Genomic DNA, 20,324 nt, shown 5'->3' with positions numbered 1-20,324 from the left:
CTTTGCTATTGCGAATAGTGCTGTGATGAACATATGAGTACATGTGTGTTTTTGGTAGAATTATTTATATTCCTTTGGTTATATACCCAGTAATGGGATTGCTGGGTCTAATGGTAGTTTTACTTTTAGTTCTCTGAGAAATCTCCAAACTACTTTCCACAGTGGCTGAACTACTTTACATACCCACCAACAGTGTATAAGTGTTCCCTTTTCTCCACAGCCCCGCCAGCATCTGTTAATTTTTGACATTTTAAATAAGAGCAGTTCTGACTGGTGTGACATGGTATCTCACAGTGGGTTTGACTTGCATTTCTCTGATGATTAGTGATGTTGAGCAGTTTTTCATACGTTTCTTGGCCACTTACATGCCTTCTTTTGGGAAGTATCTGTTCATGTACTTTGCCTGGGGATCAGTAAGTCATTTCTAGAACAGTTGGTTCGAGGAAAACCGTAGTTTGCTGAGATCTGGGGATTAGGAACCTGCTGCCAGAACTATTGGCTCCCGACCCTCACCAGCAAAATGAATGTCTTGCATGCCATTTCCTTCCCATTTGGCTCAGTTTGGAAATCACACATAATGTAATTACAACTGATTGGCTGTACCAAAATCACATCCAAAATCCTGTCTGCATAGGAATCTGGAAAATGTGGCTTTTTAGCTTTCTAGCTTCTGCGGTATAGGAAGACATACCTGAAGAGGTTTGGGTGGATGTTGGGCAAGCCACTACCATCTTTAATAGCCTCACATGCACCCAGTTCATGCCCTGAACTACTAACCACTGAAGCACACTCCACTTCTTACACACTCTATCAGCTTCTTCCACGGTGCCCTTTAAAATCTCCATCCTAATATAAAGAAGCTGCTCTAAATCTTCACATTTTTTTCTTTTCCTCTGCTTTCCTACCCCTTGAATTAGCTTCCAACTGATTAATCCTCCCTGGGTTAACCACTGTGCTGGAAACTCCCTTCAATGGATACTGCTTCTCCTTCTACTTCCAGGGGAAAAGAAGAGGTCAGTAAATTTCTTAGATCTCTTTGCTGCCCCAAACCATGGTTTCAATGCTTGTGGTCAATTTCCTCTCTTTTGGAGCCCACATTATCTGATTATACCACCTGCTCCAATTTTTGCATCTCAAGGGCCTACTAAATTTTAAAAAGTCTATATTTCTTACTTCTATACTTTTGCACCTGAATCTGCAACTTCCCCTCCTTCACAACACCCTTGGCCTTTATTCTTAGAATGAAATTGGCTACATGGTTATTTTGGCTTCCACTTTTCAAATTTGAAAGCCACTAAAGTATTTATCCTTCTCAAACACTTTGCAGCATTTGAAACAACTAATTTCCCTCTTTTTCTCAGGGAATCTATGTGTCCTTACTGGTCTGTAAGTTCTACAAGAGAAGAGAACTAGTCTGCCTCATTAGTTGCTGTGTTTTCAGTGCCTAAATATTAAATAGGTCATAGTATTTCCCCAATAAATATATTTTAATGCATAATTGTCAGACAAAGCTCAATTCTCACATTCTCCTGATCCTCATCCTGCTGGATAAATGTAAGCATTCCCTGAAATTTGGTCCTGCTGCCATCTAATATTTGTATTCTTTAGTCACTCCACAACAAGGCGTGATATATTTATTTCCATTTGTTTAGAGATCGCCTCTATATCAGTGACACTATAATATTCATATATCTAGCCTTGCCCCTTTCCTGAGCTCCAAGATGGAAATCAACTAAGCAAGCTCAATGTTCTTACTTCTAGGAGAACCAGACGGATTAAGTCAGAGGCCCTTGGCTCTAGGACCTCCAGTCTAGTGTGGGAAACAGGCATGTAAAATACAATTGTAGTCCAATGTGATGAATGCTCTTAAAAACAAAGTTTTGAACACAGTGATGCAGGAACACTATGGAGGATGCAATTAATTCAGCCTGGAATCGTCAGTGAAAACTACTGAGAAGTGACATTTAATTTGGGCTTTGAAGATTGAGTAGATAATGTCCAGGCGAACAAGAAGGGAAAGGTGTTTTTCATGGAGGAGGCTGAAGACAGACGTAGAAAAATGAAAGGGTATGATAGATACGGTACATCTGGGAAACACAGATAAATATTTTGCCATGCCTAAAGTATGTCCAAACTTGACCTTCAAATATTTTCCTCTCAAGCTAATATCTCCTTCTGACTTCCTACCCTTCGTCTGGTCTCTTCCACTTAAGACTTCTGGGTCATTTTGGACTTTTTATTGCTCATATCCAATTAGACGTCTGTTGATTTTGCTTCAAAATACTTCTCAAGCCCATTCCTCCTTTCTATTCTTATATCAACAGTCCTGGATCAGACCCTTATTATTTCTTCCCTTGGCTAGAAAATGGTCCCTAAATAACCTCCCAACCAATAGGGTCTCATAGTTCGAATACTACCCTGCTCATTGCAGTTAAATGATTCTTCCTACTTGAATGCCTTTGCTGGCTCCCTGAAGTCTACAACAAAAATGATGGCAATAAATCTGCTCCCTCCAAGAAGCAGTCGCTCTCTCTTTGGTGTTTTCAGTTGTTTGTCTCCTGGCTTTCTTACATATCTGGCTGCGTTTTTCATTTGCTTTAATGAATATTCCTCTTCTACTTGGCATCTAAGTGTTGGGTTTACTCAGGGCTTTCTGTTCGGTCTTCTTCTCTTTCCTTCCTCACTGTACACTATCTTGCCAAATGATCCCATGCACTCCCACTGCTAACTTGCCATGATATCCTGATGACTTACAAAACTACAGCTTACATTTATCTCTCTTCTGACCCCCACTTAAGTATCTTTGCTTGGATAACTTGAAAACACTTAAAACTACTCATATCCTAAATTGAATGGTTATCCACCACTAACCTGCACTTTCTTCACCTTTCTCTAACCTAATCGGCAGTGTTATCTTTTATCCAGTTGCTCAAGTCAAAAATCGGAGTTACCTTTGATTCTTCCACATTCCTCAATCTCCATTCATTCAATCAGCAAAACCTCTCTATTCTACCTCCTAAACTACCTGCAATGGTTAGTTTTATATGTCACCTTGGCTGGGCTATAGTGCCAAGTTATTCAAACATTAGACTAGGTGTTACTTGAAGGTATTTTGTAGATGAAGTTAAATCTACCATCAACTGACTCTTTTTAACTTTTAAGTTTGGGGTATATGTGCAGGTTTGTTATATAAGTAAACTATAGATGCTGGACATTAGACTTTTGTGAGATACGTGGTTTGCAAAAAAATTTTCCCATTCTGTTGATTGTCTGTTTATTCTGTGGATAGTTTCTTTTGCTCTGCAGAAGGTCTTTATTTTAATTAGATCCCATTTGTCAATTTTTGCTTTTGTTGTGATTGCTTTTGGCATCTTGGTCATGATATTTTTGCCAGTTCCTATGTCCAGAATGGTATTTCCTACATTGTCATCCAGGGTGTTTACAGTTTGGGGTTTTACATTAAGTCTTTAATCCATCTTGTGTTAATTTTTGTATATGGTTTAATGAATGGGTCTGGTTTAAATTGACTTCAATTTAAGGATATTACTGTTGATAATTTGGGTTGACCTTATCCAATTAGTTGAAAATCTTGGGTCTCCTTGAAGAAAAAGAAATTCTGCCTGAAGACTCCAGCAACAACTCCTGTCTGAGTTTCCAGCATGCCAGCTTACCCTATGAATTTTGAACTTGCCAGCTCCCATAATCGCATAAGCTGATTCCTTAAATACATCTCTAATCTAATACGTATATAATATATATTTTATATATTATATACTTTATATATTATATGCTTTATATATGATATATATTATATATCATATAGTGTATATATATATGTGTATGTGTGTATATATATATATATACACACATACACAAAATACTGGGTTTGTTTCTGTAGGGAACCCTGACTGATACACTTGATACACTATGTCTCTAACTAATTCAGGGCTCTGCACTCTCTCCTCCTGTGGTCTTGCTCATTCCAATCCATTCACCACACTGTAACTCTTGTGTACTTGTAAAATTGTAAACCTGATTATGTCACTCTCTTGCTTAATATCCTTCAACGGCTGGTGATTGCCCCAACAATCCAAATTCCTTTCCCTGGTTTATGAGCACTCACCTTCTCTGTACCTTGCTTACCACCCTAGCCTCAGCTCTTGCCCCCTCTCCCTCATTCATATGTTATGACCATACCAAACTTCCCCAGACTCCTGATGCTGTCTCCTGCCTTTGTACATGCTTTCTTCTTTTCACATAGCTAGCTCCTCTTCCTCCTTCAGGCCTCAACTTAAATATCATCCTCCGACCAGGTTCAATCCCCATCTTATACTTTCCAATAAGGTTTGGTTACAATATCATTAATCCTATAGTGCTTGAATATGAAAAAATAATTCAGTTAGTTTAAATGAAGAGAGAAAGATATGCTCAATATTTACTGCCTCCTCTATGAACTGTTTGGGAGCTTTTCTGAGTCCGTATGTCTTTAAGTGGCCATACATCTGCCTGGTGGTTTTTCTTTGTTTATACTGAGTTGGGATTCCTCTGTTAAGCTAAGTTGTTGCCAAACCTTGCACCCAATTTTGTCATCCCATCGACAAGGTGGGAGAGGTGAAGAGTGCCCATTTTCCCTTATCTGGAGATTGGCATGGGACATCAACGTGTTTAGAATAGTCCCTAATTCTTCGGGGTTTCCAAGTGTGGCTAAAGCTGATGAAACTCTAAAATCTCAGTGCCTTAAAGCAGCAAAGGTTTGTTGCTTGCGCATGATACATGCCCAACACAGGTTGGCAGGGACACTGCTGATCATCCCCAAGACCTTTGCTGACAGAGATATCACCATCTTATGATGCTGCCATCCCAACTTGAACTTCCAAACTGTTGTATCAGGGGAAGAGTATGTAGAGAATCAAACCATACTGCCTCTTCAATGGCTCCAGTCATAAAGGACATGTATCCTTTCCACTTCCACTTTATTATCCAAAGGAAGGTACAGGGCCATGTTCACTCAGGCCCTGTTCAGGGAAGCATGTACCTGGAAGAAAAGGAGAACCAGGAAATTTGGGGAGCCCTAGAAATGTCTAATACCAGTATTATTACTAATTGCTATCCGTTATTGAACACAGGCCATGTACTGAGCATTGTGCTAAGCACTTTACATTAATCCTCACAGGAACTCTGAGGTAAACACTAGTATCTCCATTTTGGAAAGGAAACAGGTTCAGAGAGGTTTCATGAGTTGCTCAAAGCAACCATTGATATTTAAGCTGGGATCTGAACCTGTGTCAACAGGCTGGCAGTCAATGCTCTCCACACACCTGGAAGGTGAGTCTGGCCCTTCTATTACATATCCTATGCGACATTACTGCATATCCTATGCATACACTATAGTACGCAATAACCTTCTGGAACTCTGTGCTTATACAGAGTTTCGTATGATGCCCTTGGCCCGGCAGAAGTGAGAGATGCATATTTTGGGCAAACTTCTGTTCACATCTCTCGATCCAATTTAAATCCTAAGCCCTCCGTGAAACCCCTCCTGACATCCCCCCACAGAATTTACTGCTCTAGCTCAGCTGCTCTCAGCTCAAGTCCAGAGCAGGGTACTCATCACATGGTTTTATTATTATCTGTTAACCTTGTTATTTTTCCTACTACATTGTGTCTCCTTGAAGAAGGAGGCTGTGTCACATTTCCTTCTGTATTCACAGGACACAGAGTGAAATATAGCTTAAGTACAGCCAGCATTGATGACACATACATGCCAGGCATGAGCCTAAGTGCTTCACATATGCTCACTAATTTCACCCTCATATCACCTCTATGGAGTAGGGGCTATTATAAGCATCGTCCGTTTTACTCATGAGAAAATTTCATTTGTAGAATGCTTAAATAACTTGCCCAAAGTTTCATAGGTAGCAAATTGCTGTGCTGGGGTTAGAACCCAGGTAGTTTAACTCCAGAGCCTAAGCATGCTTTGTTGCTCTGCTACTGCTTACGCCTTCTTTCAGCCAATAGCTCAGCCTTTTCCTTCTAAACACTTTAGTGTGTATTTCCTAAAAACAAGAACATTCTCTTACATAACCACAGTACAATCTTTGAAATTAGTAAGTCAGCTTTGTCGCATTGTGTAATCTGCAGACTTTATTCATATTTAGCCAATCATTCCAATAATGTCATTTATGACAAAAGACAACATTTTCTGGTTCAAAGTCCAATCCAGGATCATGTTACATTTAATTACCATGTCTTTTTAGTATCCTTTGGTCTGAAATACTTTCCCAGTATTTCTTTGTCTTTTATGACTTCAATAATTATGAAGAGTACAAGCAGTTTATTTTGTAAAACGTTCATCTATTTGGACTTGTCTGATGTTTTCATATGATTAATTTCAGCTTATTCATTTTTTAGCAGGAACACTACAGAAGTGAGGTTGTATCCTTCTCAGTGCATCATATGAGGAGGCACATTATATCTATTTGTCTCTGTAATTGTTCTTTTATTTTATGTTAATTTTTGTCTCCCAGTGTATTTTTCTTCTGTATCCTCATCATCAAACATGCTGCCTGACTCATGGTATACAGTGAATAAACATCAGTTGAATGAATAAATCTATTTCTCCAAAAGAAATTGTAAATCATAACCCTAGCTTCTTCCCTTCCCCTTTCTCCCCACATAATAATCAGCAAGTCTCACTGATCCCATCTCCTAAATGTCATAAGAATCCCATGATTCTTTTCCATTCTCACTACCTTAGCATTGGCTCATAATTTCAACAGCCTGATCTTTCTGCCTCTAGTTTTGCCCATTTAGTCTGTCTTTGAAAGGTGAGTGGAAGAATACACTATTGTGTTATGTAGAATGGGCATAAGAATAGGTTTAATTGGGGGTAACGTGCAAGCCAAAGTGTTAGTAAGACGAAATGCATGGGCTCCTGTTCTTCTGGGAGATGTGCCTGCCCACTGGGACTAAACATAAATTGGATTTTTCAGTGGGGTTTCTGGAGTATGTGACTATGCCAAGGAAATTTTGTAAAATAAGGAAGGTCCTAAAAGTACAAAGTTTAAAATAAAAACCTGTAGAGTTCCCTGAGACCTCTAATCATGCAGCCCAGGCCAAACTATGAGAAAAAGATCCAAGGCTTTGATTGGGAGTGTTTTGGAGCCATATGGCTAACTCCACCAGTTGCTGAGTGATAGCTCTACTTGTATTGAAGTATTCATCCAGAATCGGGTTGACCACAATGCACATTGCCTAGTTAGTAAATAATCCAAAGTTATGCAGTTGTCTAACACAATCTGAGTTAGAGAGTCAACATCTTTGATAGTGAGATCCCCAGCTGTCTCATCGGTAATCTCCCCTAGTGAGCCTTACAAACACCTCCTGATGAGAGAAAACCCATGTAAAATAACAATAAACTGTGTCCGTAATGCTCCCAAGGAGAGCCTACTGATGGTGCCAGAAGCTGAGGATATAGTCTGTGCCCACTGGTTCTTTGTTTTTTGAAGAGTTGTATGACTACCCTCAGGAAGTGGACGACTCTTTGAAGGGAAAGGCAGGGGAGGCAAAGGAAGCTATCTTAACTGCACAGAAAAACTAATCCTGAAAGCAGGCGAGGGGTACACAAATGCTACTTTGAGTTGGGTCCAAGATGATCCTCTGCATTCGTTTGGTATGGACATCACAGGGGATAGACACATGAGTGCAGAAGGCCCAGGAAAATGGTGGCTGAGGCCCCTTGCCTATAGGAGCAATACTTGAGGCATCATTTGATAGTGGGATGCTAATATGATCCCCCATAGCCAAATCCAGTTGGGAGTGACATATATAGCTTTGTGATAGTTGGCACTAGAGGTCACTGCCTCAGATGGGTATAGTCTGTCCCTATCTGGAATAGGAAAACAGAGAGGTTTCTTGCCCCTTGATCTTCTACATGCTTCTCAGGGCTGAATTCGCCTGTGCCCAACCAGTCAGGGTCTGTCAGCTACCCTCAGGAAAGAACCAGACTTTCTTTTATTTCCTAGAATGAAAATCTCTGCAGAGACCATGGGGATAACAATCCCTTTATCAAAGACAACCTCTTGAGATCCAGGAAGATTTTTACAGCACAGAGGTGACTAATGATATGAGCATGAGAACCACAGCAGTGTTCTCAAATTGCAAAGGAGGCATGTGGCAACCCCAGATTCAGAGTTGTCTGGGGATGTGGGGGGCAGGGGAAAGGTCGCCAGATGCCATTTCAATGAAAAAAGAAAAAAGAAAAGAGCCTCTAAATTTATGTTCATCCACATTTCTGTGATCCATGCAGTACAATCCTCCCAGCTATTCATCATGGTTAATGTGGGACCAAAAAAGGAATTTGGCCGGGTGTGGTGGCTTATGCCTGTAATTCTAGCACTTTGGGAGGCCAAGGTGGAGAATCACTTAAGCTCAGGAGTTCAAGACCAGCCTGAGCAACAGAGTGAGACCTCATTTCTAAAACCAAACAAAAAAGAGGGAAATTATTATTACATAATGTGGTGGCCACCAAAGTGTACCACTTCAATCTCCTATTGTGGAGAGCATAATTGACTGACAGCCCCAGATGCTACCCTTCTGGATCCACCACTGTGTATGCACCAAGGTTGTGCTTCCTTCAGGCTACTTTCAGCCAATAATTAGCCACTAATTGAGCACAGTGGGGGTACTAATGCAAATACAGAACCATTCTTGCAAGTAGAACTTTTTTTAACAGATGACTTCAGATCAAGCACTCCTCATCAACCTGGTTGAAACGTACTTGAAACTGCACTATCGTTGAGGATCTCCTTACTCAGTCCTTCTTTCTTCCCTATCCTTCATCAATGTCAGATCTGTATCATGGTCTAAACTCTCTCTTGATGTTCTCTGGCTCCCTCCCCTTTAATCTGTCACGGACTCTCACCCCAAAATATCTTGCACATTTAATTCTGTCTTGACATCTGCTTCTCAGAGGACCTGAACTAACACATGGAATATAGCAGTGTATACAGCTAATGAGAATTGTGCTAGTCAGCCTTACAGAATTTGTTCTTAAAGTGGCCAGTGTGATTGTTCCTTAAGCTGGCCATTCGAGCACTTTATTTCACCTGCTGAATGCGAGTGGAAAGAAGCATAGGAGTGCCAGTGAATTCCATGCTGACAGACTCATTGGCCCATTGTTGTTTGACACTGGCCATAAATGAGTTGTCATATTGTATCATGTGAGAACATATCAACACATGACAAAGGTAGTAAAGTCAGTCACACACTTTAATCTATGTGTGCTATCTGACTGGGGCAGGTGGAGTGCAACCCCATATCTAGAGTGTGTCTAAAGCAGTCAGGACCCACTATATGGACCTACATAGGGGCAGGGGGGCCTATAAAGTAAATCTGCCAGTATGAGTTAGTTCTGACTTCTGTATGACAGCCCTTCATGATGGTTTTGTTTCTGTGGTGGGTCTAAATCTGGATCTAGTAGGTCACCATAAATAGGATGGCTCAGAGGCTCAGTTGACTTTCTCATTCCAAATGTTTTGCTTTTCTCAGGATGTGGCCTTTTTTAAGAGACAAATAAATATGTGACTTATTAATTGAGCCCATGGATGAGGTGCATCTCTTTCCATAAGGAGCACCACATACGTATGACTTTAATGGTCTCATCCTGGGTGGTCCAACATCCTGACCTAAGAGCAAGGCCGGTAGCAGCAGCCCATGTCTGTGTAAAGACATTTTCATTCAAGAAGCAGAATGTTTTATTGCTCAAAAGCACCACTTGAAGTACTTCTATTAATTGTGCAGAGCAGCCAGTGCCATGGGACATCAACACTTATCATCATTACAACCAATGGCTTAGTATTCCATTGAAATTGATGCCATCATTGAGCCAGTTGCTCAGGCAAAGCAGGAGTGAAACTTTCTCCGTACCTACTGCATAGGCAACCACTTATCCTTGCAGTGGGCTTGACTCTCAATTGGATGTACTATTTCCATTTCACATTTCTTTGGCTTGTCACACACTGCCAATTATTAAATTATTGTCTCTCAGTTCCAAACTATCCTTCTATAATCTGCTCTGTGATGCTGGGGCTGAGACTCTGCACATCACATTTCTCCTTCACCAGCTGCTTCCTATTAGGTTCTGACAACAAGGGGCTCTAGAAGGAGACTTGAAGATGTTAGTTCTTCACTCTGGTAGAAACAGTTTGTTCCAGTAGCAGCACTTGAATCCAGTTGCCAGATTTTTCCCTCCACACTCTCTGAGCCAGCATCGTCATGCCTCCTCAGACACCAGCATCAGTCAGTTGGCTGGCACCCTCTCCTCAGTGGTCTAAGTCCAAGCCCCATGAGGGTCTGCCTCCAAGATACCAGTACTAACTAAGCAGTTTCCCTTTCCTAAAGGTCTGGAGTTTTAATTCCATGGGCCCCTCCTTTGAGCTTTGGGTTCTCATCATACCAGCTTCATCCCTTCATTCCACCAGGCCTCAGGATGGTAGATGCTTCCTGCAGATCCTACCTCTATTACCTTAATGTTCTTGTTCTGCATTTTCAGCCCTTTAATATCTGTTTAACCAATCCGTACATCAAACTCTCTGTTAAAATTAGTGGTGTGATTTCTGTTTTCCTCACTGGTGGATACACTCACTGATACACTAATCTTATGAAATTTGGTTCAGTGAACCCATTGTAGAGTGGGGATGTTAGATCTGACAATCACTTCCCTTTAGTGAGACAACAGTCCCTGCCAGAGATTTATAATGGACAAATAATTGTCGTTTAAAAGGCATGTACCATTCAGCAGTGGAGAGATTTCCCACCCCAGTATTGGCAGAGTCTTGTTGCCAGGTGTATCAGATGTAAGACCTGTCATAGATACATAAAACTCCATGGGAATCAGGTTATATTTTATTGTATTGCTTCTGAGGCTTCTTGCTGTAGGGGTCTCCACTTAAATTTGGCTACCAGTCTGGTGGCTAGGTACAGATGCTTGAATGACATTTTGAAATGTGAGATGTGCTGCCTCTAATACCCAAAGAGGCTGAACAGATCATAGGCTTTTTCTTTTTTTTTTTTTTTTGGTAGTGTCTGTAAGGCCAATAGACTTTCCTTATTATGCTATGGAATGTCTCCTCAGGCTGTTGCTAATACAGCCCCCAAGATATGTACTTGGGTGGCCTGGCTCTGGCATCTATCCTCATTCAAGGGCCAGGCCACCTGTGGACACTTGTGCTTAGATTAGAGAGCATGCATTACAGTGAGGACAGTTTCCTCTGTGAGGGGCACTACCAAAATGTCATCAATATAATGGAATGGGCTTGCCCAACCCATTACTGATAAATTGCACTTATTTGCTGGAGGAGTGTGAAATTCCCACAACAAACCAGAAATTAATGTTCTGTCAGGTGAAAGCAAAATATTTCTTCTGTTTCTGGAGAAATTTGGAGAACATTAGTAGTATCTAGAGTAATTCTGTCCAATTGAAATATAATGTGAGCCACATATGCAATTTTAACTTATCTAGTGGTCATTATTAAAAAGGGTAAAAAAGAGATAGGTATAATGAATTTTCATGGCATATTTTAGTTAACCCAAGAGATTTAAAATATTTATATTTCAACAGCTAAATATAAAAAGGAGACATTTTTCATTCATCTTTTCAAACCAAGTCTTCAAAATCTCGTGTATTCTACACATTCAGCACGTCTTAATTCAGACCAGCACATTTCAAGTACTCAACAGCCGTATATGGCTTAGTGGCTTAAGAACTGGACAGCGTAGCTCTAGGACATACCACGTTGCCAGTAATGGCTGCAATCAGTTCAGTCATCTGTTGGTGTATCAGGCACTGTGAGTGCCATGGTGGCCACTGCTAAAATCACAATGATCCATAATGATCTGTAATCTGGGGCCAAAGACACTGGATTTGCTCACTGGCCTAACAGGGTTGTGGAATTGGAAGGTAGTGTAGCCTACCATTCCCTCCTGGCAATGGCAGTAAATCTTGTATGAGGGGAATGTTTTCTTTCTCATCTTTGGTATGTGCCAGCTTCAACTGCACAATTCTGACAGGCTTTGGAAGTGCAGGGGGTTCTGCAAACTCAATAAGACTGATTTATAGTATTCACTAAGAGACATTGCCATGTTTGCATCCATTCAGATGTTCTGCTTTGCTGGGCTGAGGGGACTCAGCATGTCCATATCAACTGTGGAGTCTGACAAAGGGATGGTGAGTGAGCATGGTCTTATGAAAGCAGCCAACAGCATCTGCAGTAATTATGCTGAGTCTCCTGGTTCTAAGTAAAACCAAACCCAACTCCGGCCAGGGAAATTTACTGTGGACTTGATCAGGTCCAAGAATAACAGCTTCTCGGGCTCCTGTGTTTTATTAAGTCTAGGTCTGTTAAGTCCTTCCCCTATCTATGTTTCAGGCTACATGGATTAGGACATGAAGTTAGCATCTCCTTGAAGAGGGCAGAGGAACTGGCCCTGGGCCAAGCTTGCTTTTGGTTTAAATGGACTTGAAGAGCTCCCCAGCAATCGGCCTAGAAAATCAATCTCTCAGGTGGCACAGAGGCCTCTGGGGTTAGGGAGTGTCTGAGACTCTTGTTTCAGCAGTGTTAAGATGTGGCCAACTGCTTAGCTTCCTCTAAACCCTTCTACAAGGACGCAGGAGGCATTGGAGCTTTGCTGGCCAAGCAGTGGGGAAAGCTAACTGCCTCCATCTCCAAAGGGAACCCTCCCATCCAGAACCTCCTTGCATCAGCTCTCCATAGGGGGGTTCTTAATGCCTACTCTAATATCAGTGTTGTTTCCTGCATCCTTCTCTCTGCAAGCTCCTTAGAGTGATTCTACCTTTCCTATCTATCTCCTTAGCTAGTCATCACTTTGTTGCAGACCAAGAGTCATAATGTACTGCCTGTGCAAGCCTAGGAAAAGTCTAGAGTTGATGCTCTTCCCTTCACTTTTCATTTTTGCTGAGACATATTCTTTCCAGGGCCCCTTATCTCATTACCCCCCCTTTGGGTGGGGCATATATCAGCTCCAAAGGATTATTTCATCCTTTACACTCTGGCAGAAGGAGCAAAGTTAGGGATGTCTCTGTATAAGAAACCATCAACTTTTCCAGCATTCTCTGAATTAAGGTCATTTGGTTACTACTTATCCTAGATGCCTAGGATTTTCATGCAAGTATGCAAAAATGCCAAGTTGTCTCAAAACAGCTTTAACCTCAGTAGAATGGTTCCACTTGGCACTCAGTTTCTCAGGAAGTCTCCTCTTGGTGGTTATGTGAATCTGATTGCCCTGAACATCCAATTCAAGAACAAGGCAGGTCCATTTGCTCCCTCCCCATTGGTCAGCCTAGCAAATTCATCTGGCAGAAGAGAATCCCGTGATAAACCCAAAGTGCTTGCCATTCAGCTTCACTACTTTGTAGGTGTAGCTTCGTCATCATATAAACAATTAAAGCCTCAGGTTACTCTTGTGACCATTGCTGGGAGTCCAATTCCCTGTTAGTGTCTTTGAAATCCCACAGGATATACCTCAATTCCTCCCAAAGGCCCCTGGGTGGCACACTGCACAATGACAAGTCTCAAATCTAAAAGCTGTGGCTGTGTGCAGTGGCTCAGGCCTGTAATCCCAGCACTTTGGGAGGCCAAAGCAGGCAGATCACCTGAGGTTAGGAGTTCAAGACCAGCCTGGCCAACATGGCGAAACTGCATCTCTACAAAAAAATACAAAAATTAGTTGGGCATGGTGACACGTGCCTGTAGTCCCAGCTACTAGGGAGGCTGAGGCACAGGAATCGCTTGAACCTGGGAGGCGGAGGTCACAGTGAGCTGAGATCATGCCACTGCACTCCAGCCTGGGTGACAGAGACCCTGTCTCAAAAAAAAAAAAAAAAACAAAACAAACAAAAAAACGTTTAGACTGCATCAACTATTCTAATGGCACTTACGGGCTGAGGGTTTTCTCCCAACTTTTTTCCTTAGGTCTCACAGAGGCTGCCAGACTTGGAGTGCCAAAGGATTTAATTGTCTCAATCTCCCTTACACAAACTTCCCAGGACCTCTGTGGCACATGAACACCAATAAGCACCACACTAACATGCTTTGCAGATGTTAGCTTGGCTGGGTTTCCCATCACCAGCCCCAGCAGGGATGCTGTCCATCCCTAGTATAGCTTAGTTGATCCCTTTTGCAGTTTCCAAAAAGCCAGAGGTGAAATAAGCGGATTTTACCTCATGTTGGGCACCATTTTTGAGGTAATGGGTTATGGCAAACTGCACAAAGCCACACAGAAGAAAGTGGTTTTAATGAGGGAAACTTGTCAGCAAAAGGTCAGGAAGAGACACATGGATATTATTCTCTCATGCAAAGGCCAGAGCACTGCTAGCTGCACCCTGGGTCTGTATTCCAGGGGAAGGATAATTCTTCCCTGTGAGTTTAACACAGAGCAAGCCTCTCTCACTAACAGAAAACCCCTTAGTATACTAAAAAAAATTAAAATAAAATGGATTTTCCCAGTTTCATTATGGTACATAGAGAGAAATTGAAATAAAACTTTTTAAATGACCTCAGATAAACAGAGAAAACAAGATGCTCAAGATTTAAATTCTGGTACATTAAGCCTTATGAACAATCAAGACTAGCACATGGTAATGACTATTTCAGAATAACTGGTTATCAGAGGCATAGAGGTTCACAAGGCTGTTTATGGCCATGAAACTGAAACTGGCTCAAAAGGGTCAGAATCATTTTGCTGCCTCTAAAAGACGTATATTCCGAGCCACCAGGAATTCTAAGACCATCATCAGATGAGAGAGATGGCTCTGAGAGAGCCAAGTTGAGTGTTAAGCTGGCTGCCTTCAACAGGCTATTCATGTGTAGTGCTGAAAACTACTGTGAAACAAGGAAAATCCAAACAAGTTACTTGAGTATGGTTTCAGCCTACCCACCACTAATGATGCCCAGTTAGACAGAATGGGTAGCAAAGAACCACAAAAGCATCAGAATGAAAAACAAGAAAAGCAGAAAATAGTTATTTTTCTGGGGAAAAAAACTCATCAATGCAGAGGAGGCTGTCTAGCATCATTTTGGATTCTAACCCTGGGTAGAACACTGACACTGTCACCTCTCCATTTGTACCTTTTAGGCGGGTAGGCTGTGCCAGAGTTCCTTGAAGTGATTACAGTAGTCAATTCCCAGGCACATTCTACCTACAAACCTCTCATTTATTTTATTACTGAGACGTTTAAATCAATTTTTTTTTTTTTTTTTACTTCACAGACATACTTTTTTCCAAAGGGCAGGGTATGTTCATGTGTGCACAAATAGGAGTATATGCTTAATATGGTTTAGTGGCACCCTATGTAATAAATGTGTTGAAATTTTATGTCTGGAAATATGGAGAATTATTTTCAAGTATCTTCGTTTTTGCCTTTTAAGGGCTCATAAAAGATTATTTGCAACATACATTTACTTTGCATAACTTTCCCCCCACATATCATTAGTTTTTGTCAAATGTAGAAATTTAAAGCCAGGAGCAAACATCTGTCAGACTAATTTTTTGCTTTTTCATAAGTGCAACTTTTTAATAAAAATTTACATCTAGATAAACAATCTTCAGATTTTTGAAACTTTAATAAGATTTTAAAAACATCATGACTTTGAACTGAAAAACATACACGTTTAGCACACAAATATTGTAATATGAATGAACTCCAACTCCATTTGAAAACATGTGAATCAAAGTACAGTTTTAGAAGTTAGTAATTCACATTTAAGCAAGTTAGCGCCTTGCTGAATACAGCCTTTGTAAAAAAGAGACTTAGTGCATATTTTAATGGTACACTGTGGTTTTGTACCATTTGGTTGAGTTTTTCACTTTATTAAACAAGTTTTTGAAAGTTGGTAGATAAAGGCTAACTTCTTATGACGTGAAATTTCCAATGGTAACAGTTACATTTTGTAACAGAACACTTTCTATAGATTTCTTTTCCTAGCTTAAAATTTTAAAAGCAATCATTTGTAAGGATTGCATCAACATCAATTTAGCAGAGGAAGATCAAACTTTATTGAAACTGCTTGCATACAAAATATATTGCACTATAACCAAACAAATGTCAACATAAAATCCAATCTGTTGTCGCTAATATGTACAGAGAATATTGCCCAAGAGCAGTTACATTACAAGGTCATTCTACCTTGGTTAATTATCTACAGTATTTTAAAACCAAACAGCTTACAGATGATGTGTGCAAGGTACCAATTTCTGTTTTCAAATACTATACATTCCCAGAATAAATAACTAGAAATCAACATTAATGTTTGGCAATACTTTTTAAAAGACTTTTTAATATTTGTGAAATCATGTGCAGTTTGTTGCCATTTTATATGCTTGTTTGTATGCAAGGAAAAGTAACTGTAAAATGAAAATTCAAAGAAACAAACTCACAAAATACATCAGAGGCAGAACTTCAGTTTTTACGGCTCTGTACAGATTCAGTGGTACCCCTACTAGGAGTTACTTTTTAAGAAAAATATAACATCTTAGAGTGAAGGTCCTTCACATATTTTTCCTCAATAAATTTCACTTAAAAAAAAAAAGATTCAAAAAACAAAACCAAACCCCAACACTTCAAAAAACAAATGAAAAAAAAAGAAAAAAAAGTTATTACTTGTTAACCGATCTTAGTCTTTTCCAATTCTGCTTAAACATTAGACCATATATTTCAAAGTTTACAAAACATTTAACCTGCTTCCAATGTTTCTTAGACAAAGTACCTGTACTTCGCAGGATTATTATGCATACATGGAAATGACCTTCCTATCTCTCCAAAATAAGCTTGAAATTAAAATATGAAAAATTTCACAAAACTTGGGGCAGACAAAATTAAAAAAAAAAAGCTCTAAGTTAAAATTGGTCATCAGGCCAAAGAGCAGGCATATCCTACTAACTTTCGACCAGGAAGATTTGTTCCTAGCTGAAAACATTTTAGCCTCTCTCAAATGAAGATAGTTCTTTCTTCTCCTGTCTATACAGAAAAATTACACATCTCGCTCAATAACACTATTTATCAAACTTCAGTGCAACAAAACAAAAACAAAAACAAGTCCTATTCTTTATACTGCCTAACCTGATGTTTATGTAAGGAAAAAAATATGGAAAGCATGCATTCTTCTATAAAGTACTAATGTTTGACAGGGTTTGCTACATCTTTAACATTTAGTGTTTCCAACTTATCTTCCCTGAACTCTGCATCCAAATATAATATTCCTACCTGCCAAGATATAAAAAAGGCACAGATCATACAACTTTTTTTGCTAATGAAAATGACAAGTGTCACATCACACACATTTCAGGGTCCACTAAAATACTGGAAAAGTGGACCAAAACATAAACTGACACAGGACATGAAATGACATAGCATTTCGTGAAGACTTCTATACGAGATTGAAAACAGAAGTCTAATATGATTACCATAAATGCTATATATTAAGAAAAACTGAGAATGTACTGGTGAATGATCACCCAATGCAGGAAAATGGTCCAAATTAACAAAGAATATCACTGCTCAGTACTTTAGAAAATAAAACTAAAATCTGCCCTGAAGTGCTAAGTAGTTTTAAAAGCAATGTTTCAAATTTTAAGGTATCTTTTTGTGCAAATCTGAAAATTGTTGCTTATGGCCAATACCAAAAAATAAAAAATTCTTAGCATAATTTGTGTTCATTTCATGCCCTGTGCCATCTTGCCTACTATTTGTCTTTGGCCTAACAAAGTTTTCTAATATGGAATAAGAATTACGGAAATGGTATAGGAAATATAACTTCAGAATTATGCAGTTTAGGGTACTCCATTCACGAGTGGTTGCTGACCATCCACGCTGTCTGGCTTTTCTTTCTTCTGGTTACGATCTTTACCCGTGCGCAGCCGACTACCTTCACTGGAGGTATTCTGTAATGTTTTAGTGTGGACACTCCTTTCATTATTGCAGTCAACTCTGATCTAAAACAAGTTATAGTTGTTATATACACAGACCATATCCTACTGTAATCTGTAATTGGCCTGACAAGAAATTTAAGCCTGAAGTGTAAATTCCACATGTTAAAAAGAGAAATGGAGATGAGAACAGAAGAAGTGCAAGAAATTAATGTAAGGTAGGATTCTTTATTTGGTTTATGATTTTAAAACACTCTTCTTCTTTAACTGGAACACACTGGTCATCTCACTGCATCCAAAGTTAGAGAAAAACTCACAATCCTATCATGTCTTCTTCTAAGTAGAATAAAACAGTGAGAAACAAACAGGTAAAATGAATTACTATTACCGATTACCAGAAGACATACATGCCTCTAACACTAGAGTTAAAATAAAATTAGTTATTCTCCAAAGATTGTGAAGCCCAGGAAAAGAGAAACAAAATGTTTTCCTATTCTGGCTTTACCCTCAAATAACTCACTAACTAGACTTTAATTTACATCTTTATATCTATCACAGGTATGATCAAGTTTCTCTATACTGAGAGCTCCCATAGTCATACAGTAGAAAAACGTGAGCTTTGGTTTCTACTGGCTTGTATTTCACTAAGAAAATTCAGATGATCCTACAATCTGAACTCTGTCTGAAGAACGGAACAGTATAAAGAAAACTGCATATAATAATTTGTGGAAGGACTGGAATCCTAGGAGAGTATAAAGATTAATGTAATTTAAAAAATAGTGTTCTAAGAGCTATAAAATATTTTAAGTGCCAATGCTGAATACAGCACTGCTAATTCCAGAGGTACAAATGAAAGTTAACAGTGACAAATGGAACTAAAACTACAAATTTTGATCTACTTCAAGCACAAATGCTAAAAACATCCCCAAATGGTTGTAATTTCAAAGTATGTTTAAGTAGTGGGTATGTGCATGTGTTTTAAATGTCTCGTTACCAAAGATTCAGTACTTTGATTTGTATCTTTTTTTTTTTTTTTTTCCCAGACAGTCTCGCTCTGTCGCCCAGGCTGGAGTGCAGTGGCGCGATCTTGGCTCACTGCAAGCTCCGCCTCCCAGGTTCACGCCATCCTCCTGCCTCAGCCTCCTGAGTAGCTGGGACTATAGGTGCCCGCCACCACGCCCGGCTAATTTTTTGTATTTTTAGTAGAGATGGGGTTTCACCATGTTAGCCAGGATGGTCTCGATCTCCTGACCTTGTGATCCACCCACCTTGGCCTCCCAAAGTGCTGGGATTACAGGCATGCGCCACCGTGCCTGGCCCTTTTTTTTTTTTTTTTTGAGATGGTGTTTTGCTCTTGTTGCTCAGGCTGGAGTGCAATGGCAAGATCTCGGCTCACTGCAACCTCTGCCACCCGGGTTCAAGAGATTCTCCTGCCTCAGCCTCCCGAGTAGCTGAGATTACAGGTGCCCGCCAACACGCCTGGCTAATTTTTTGTATTTTTAGTAGAAATGGGGTTTCACCATGTTAGCGAGGCTGGTCTCGAACTCCTGACCTCAGGTGATCTGACCACCTTGGCCTCCCAAAGCGCTGGGACTACAGGCGAGCCACCGCGCCCAGCCAGATTTGTATCTATTTTCATACTTAATAGAGAAAACATCACCTTTTAAATTCAGTATTCCATTTCATTTAGAAATATAAATGTGCATTCTTTTAACCAATGCAGTTAGACTGCCAAGTTCATCAAACATGTCAGTTTAAGTGGAAAATTACAAAACGGGTACATAAATATCTTATAGCTTTGTAAAAGACAGGTACATACAGTAATTTACCAATCTATCTATCCCTTGGACATGCTGGTCCTTAAGAACCCACCAATAGTTAACATTTACTTTGAGCTGCTATGAATTCCAAGAAATGTTCCATCATAAACTTTGTCTTAAAAAGTATCTCTCACTAATCTTGGGTGATGGTCCCAAATGAATCCATAGTCAGGAAGGAACCCTAACTACTTAAGAATTAAAAGTTACAGAAAAAGTAGACGACAACATAGATTCAGAGAATCAGACACTAAGGTTTGACTATCATTTGGACATATGCTAGCTATGTGACTGTGGGCAAAGGACTGAAGCTACAGTGCACTCACCTATAAAGTGGAATAATAAAACTACCTCAGTGGGTTGCTGTAAGATTAAATGAGATAAAACATACACAAAGCACTTAGCAAAGGTGCCTGGATGTGCTCAGGAGATAATTTTAAAATTATTTAACAATTGGTTTAGCACTGGTGACAGCCAATTGAGAAGAGATCCTCGGACTAGGTCCTGGCTGTAAATAAGCAGATGACTGACCAAGCATGGAGACTAGCTGAATATCATCAGCTC

The 20,324-nt window shown here is 39.9% G+C and overlaps 1 protein-coding gene across 14 annotated transcripts in view; it reads right to left on the bottom strand.

Annotated features, from left to right (window-relative positions):
- Positions 1-15,613: 15,613 nt before the first annotated feature.
- Positions 15,614-20,324, bottom strand: part of FMR1 (fragile X messenger ribonucleoprotein 1) — a 39,200-nt gene continuing 34,489 nt past the window's right edge. For 6 of the 14 annotated variants that reach the window (XM_031005931.3, XM_031005934.3, XM_031005938.3 and 3 more), the window contains one exon: positions 15,614-18,009. In XM_031005931.3, the coding sequence (XP_030861791.1) occupies positions 17,848-18,009 (162 nt within the window). In that variant the 3' untranslated portion in view covers positions 15,614-17,847. Of the gene's footprint in view, positions 18,280-20,324 lie in introns of all 14 variants that reach the window. The other 8 variants (XM_031005936.3, XM_031005937.3, XM_031005933.3 and 5 more) reach the window with 2 other exon arrangements.

The sequence above is a fragment of the Gorilla gorilla genome, chromosome X, assembly GCF_029281585.2.
Source record: "Gorilla gorilla gorilla isolate KB3781 chromosome X, NHGRI_mGorGor1-v2.1_pri, whole genome shotgun sequence".
NCBI lineage: Eukaryota > Metazoa > Chordata > Mammalia > Primates > Hominidae > Gorilla > Gorilla gorilla.
The sequence above is the reverse complement of the archived record's forward strand: the minus strand, read 5'-3'. Positions and strand labels throughout refer to the sequence as shown.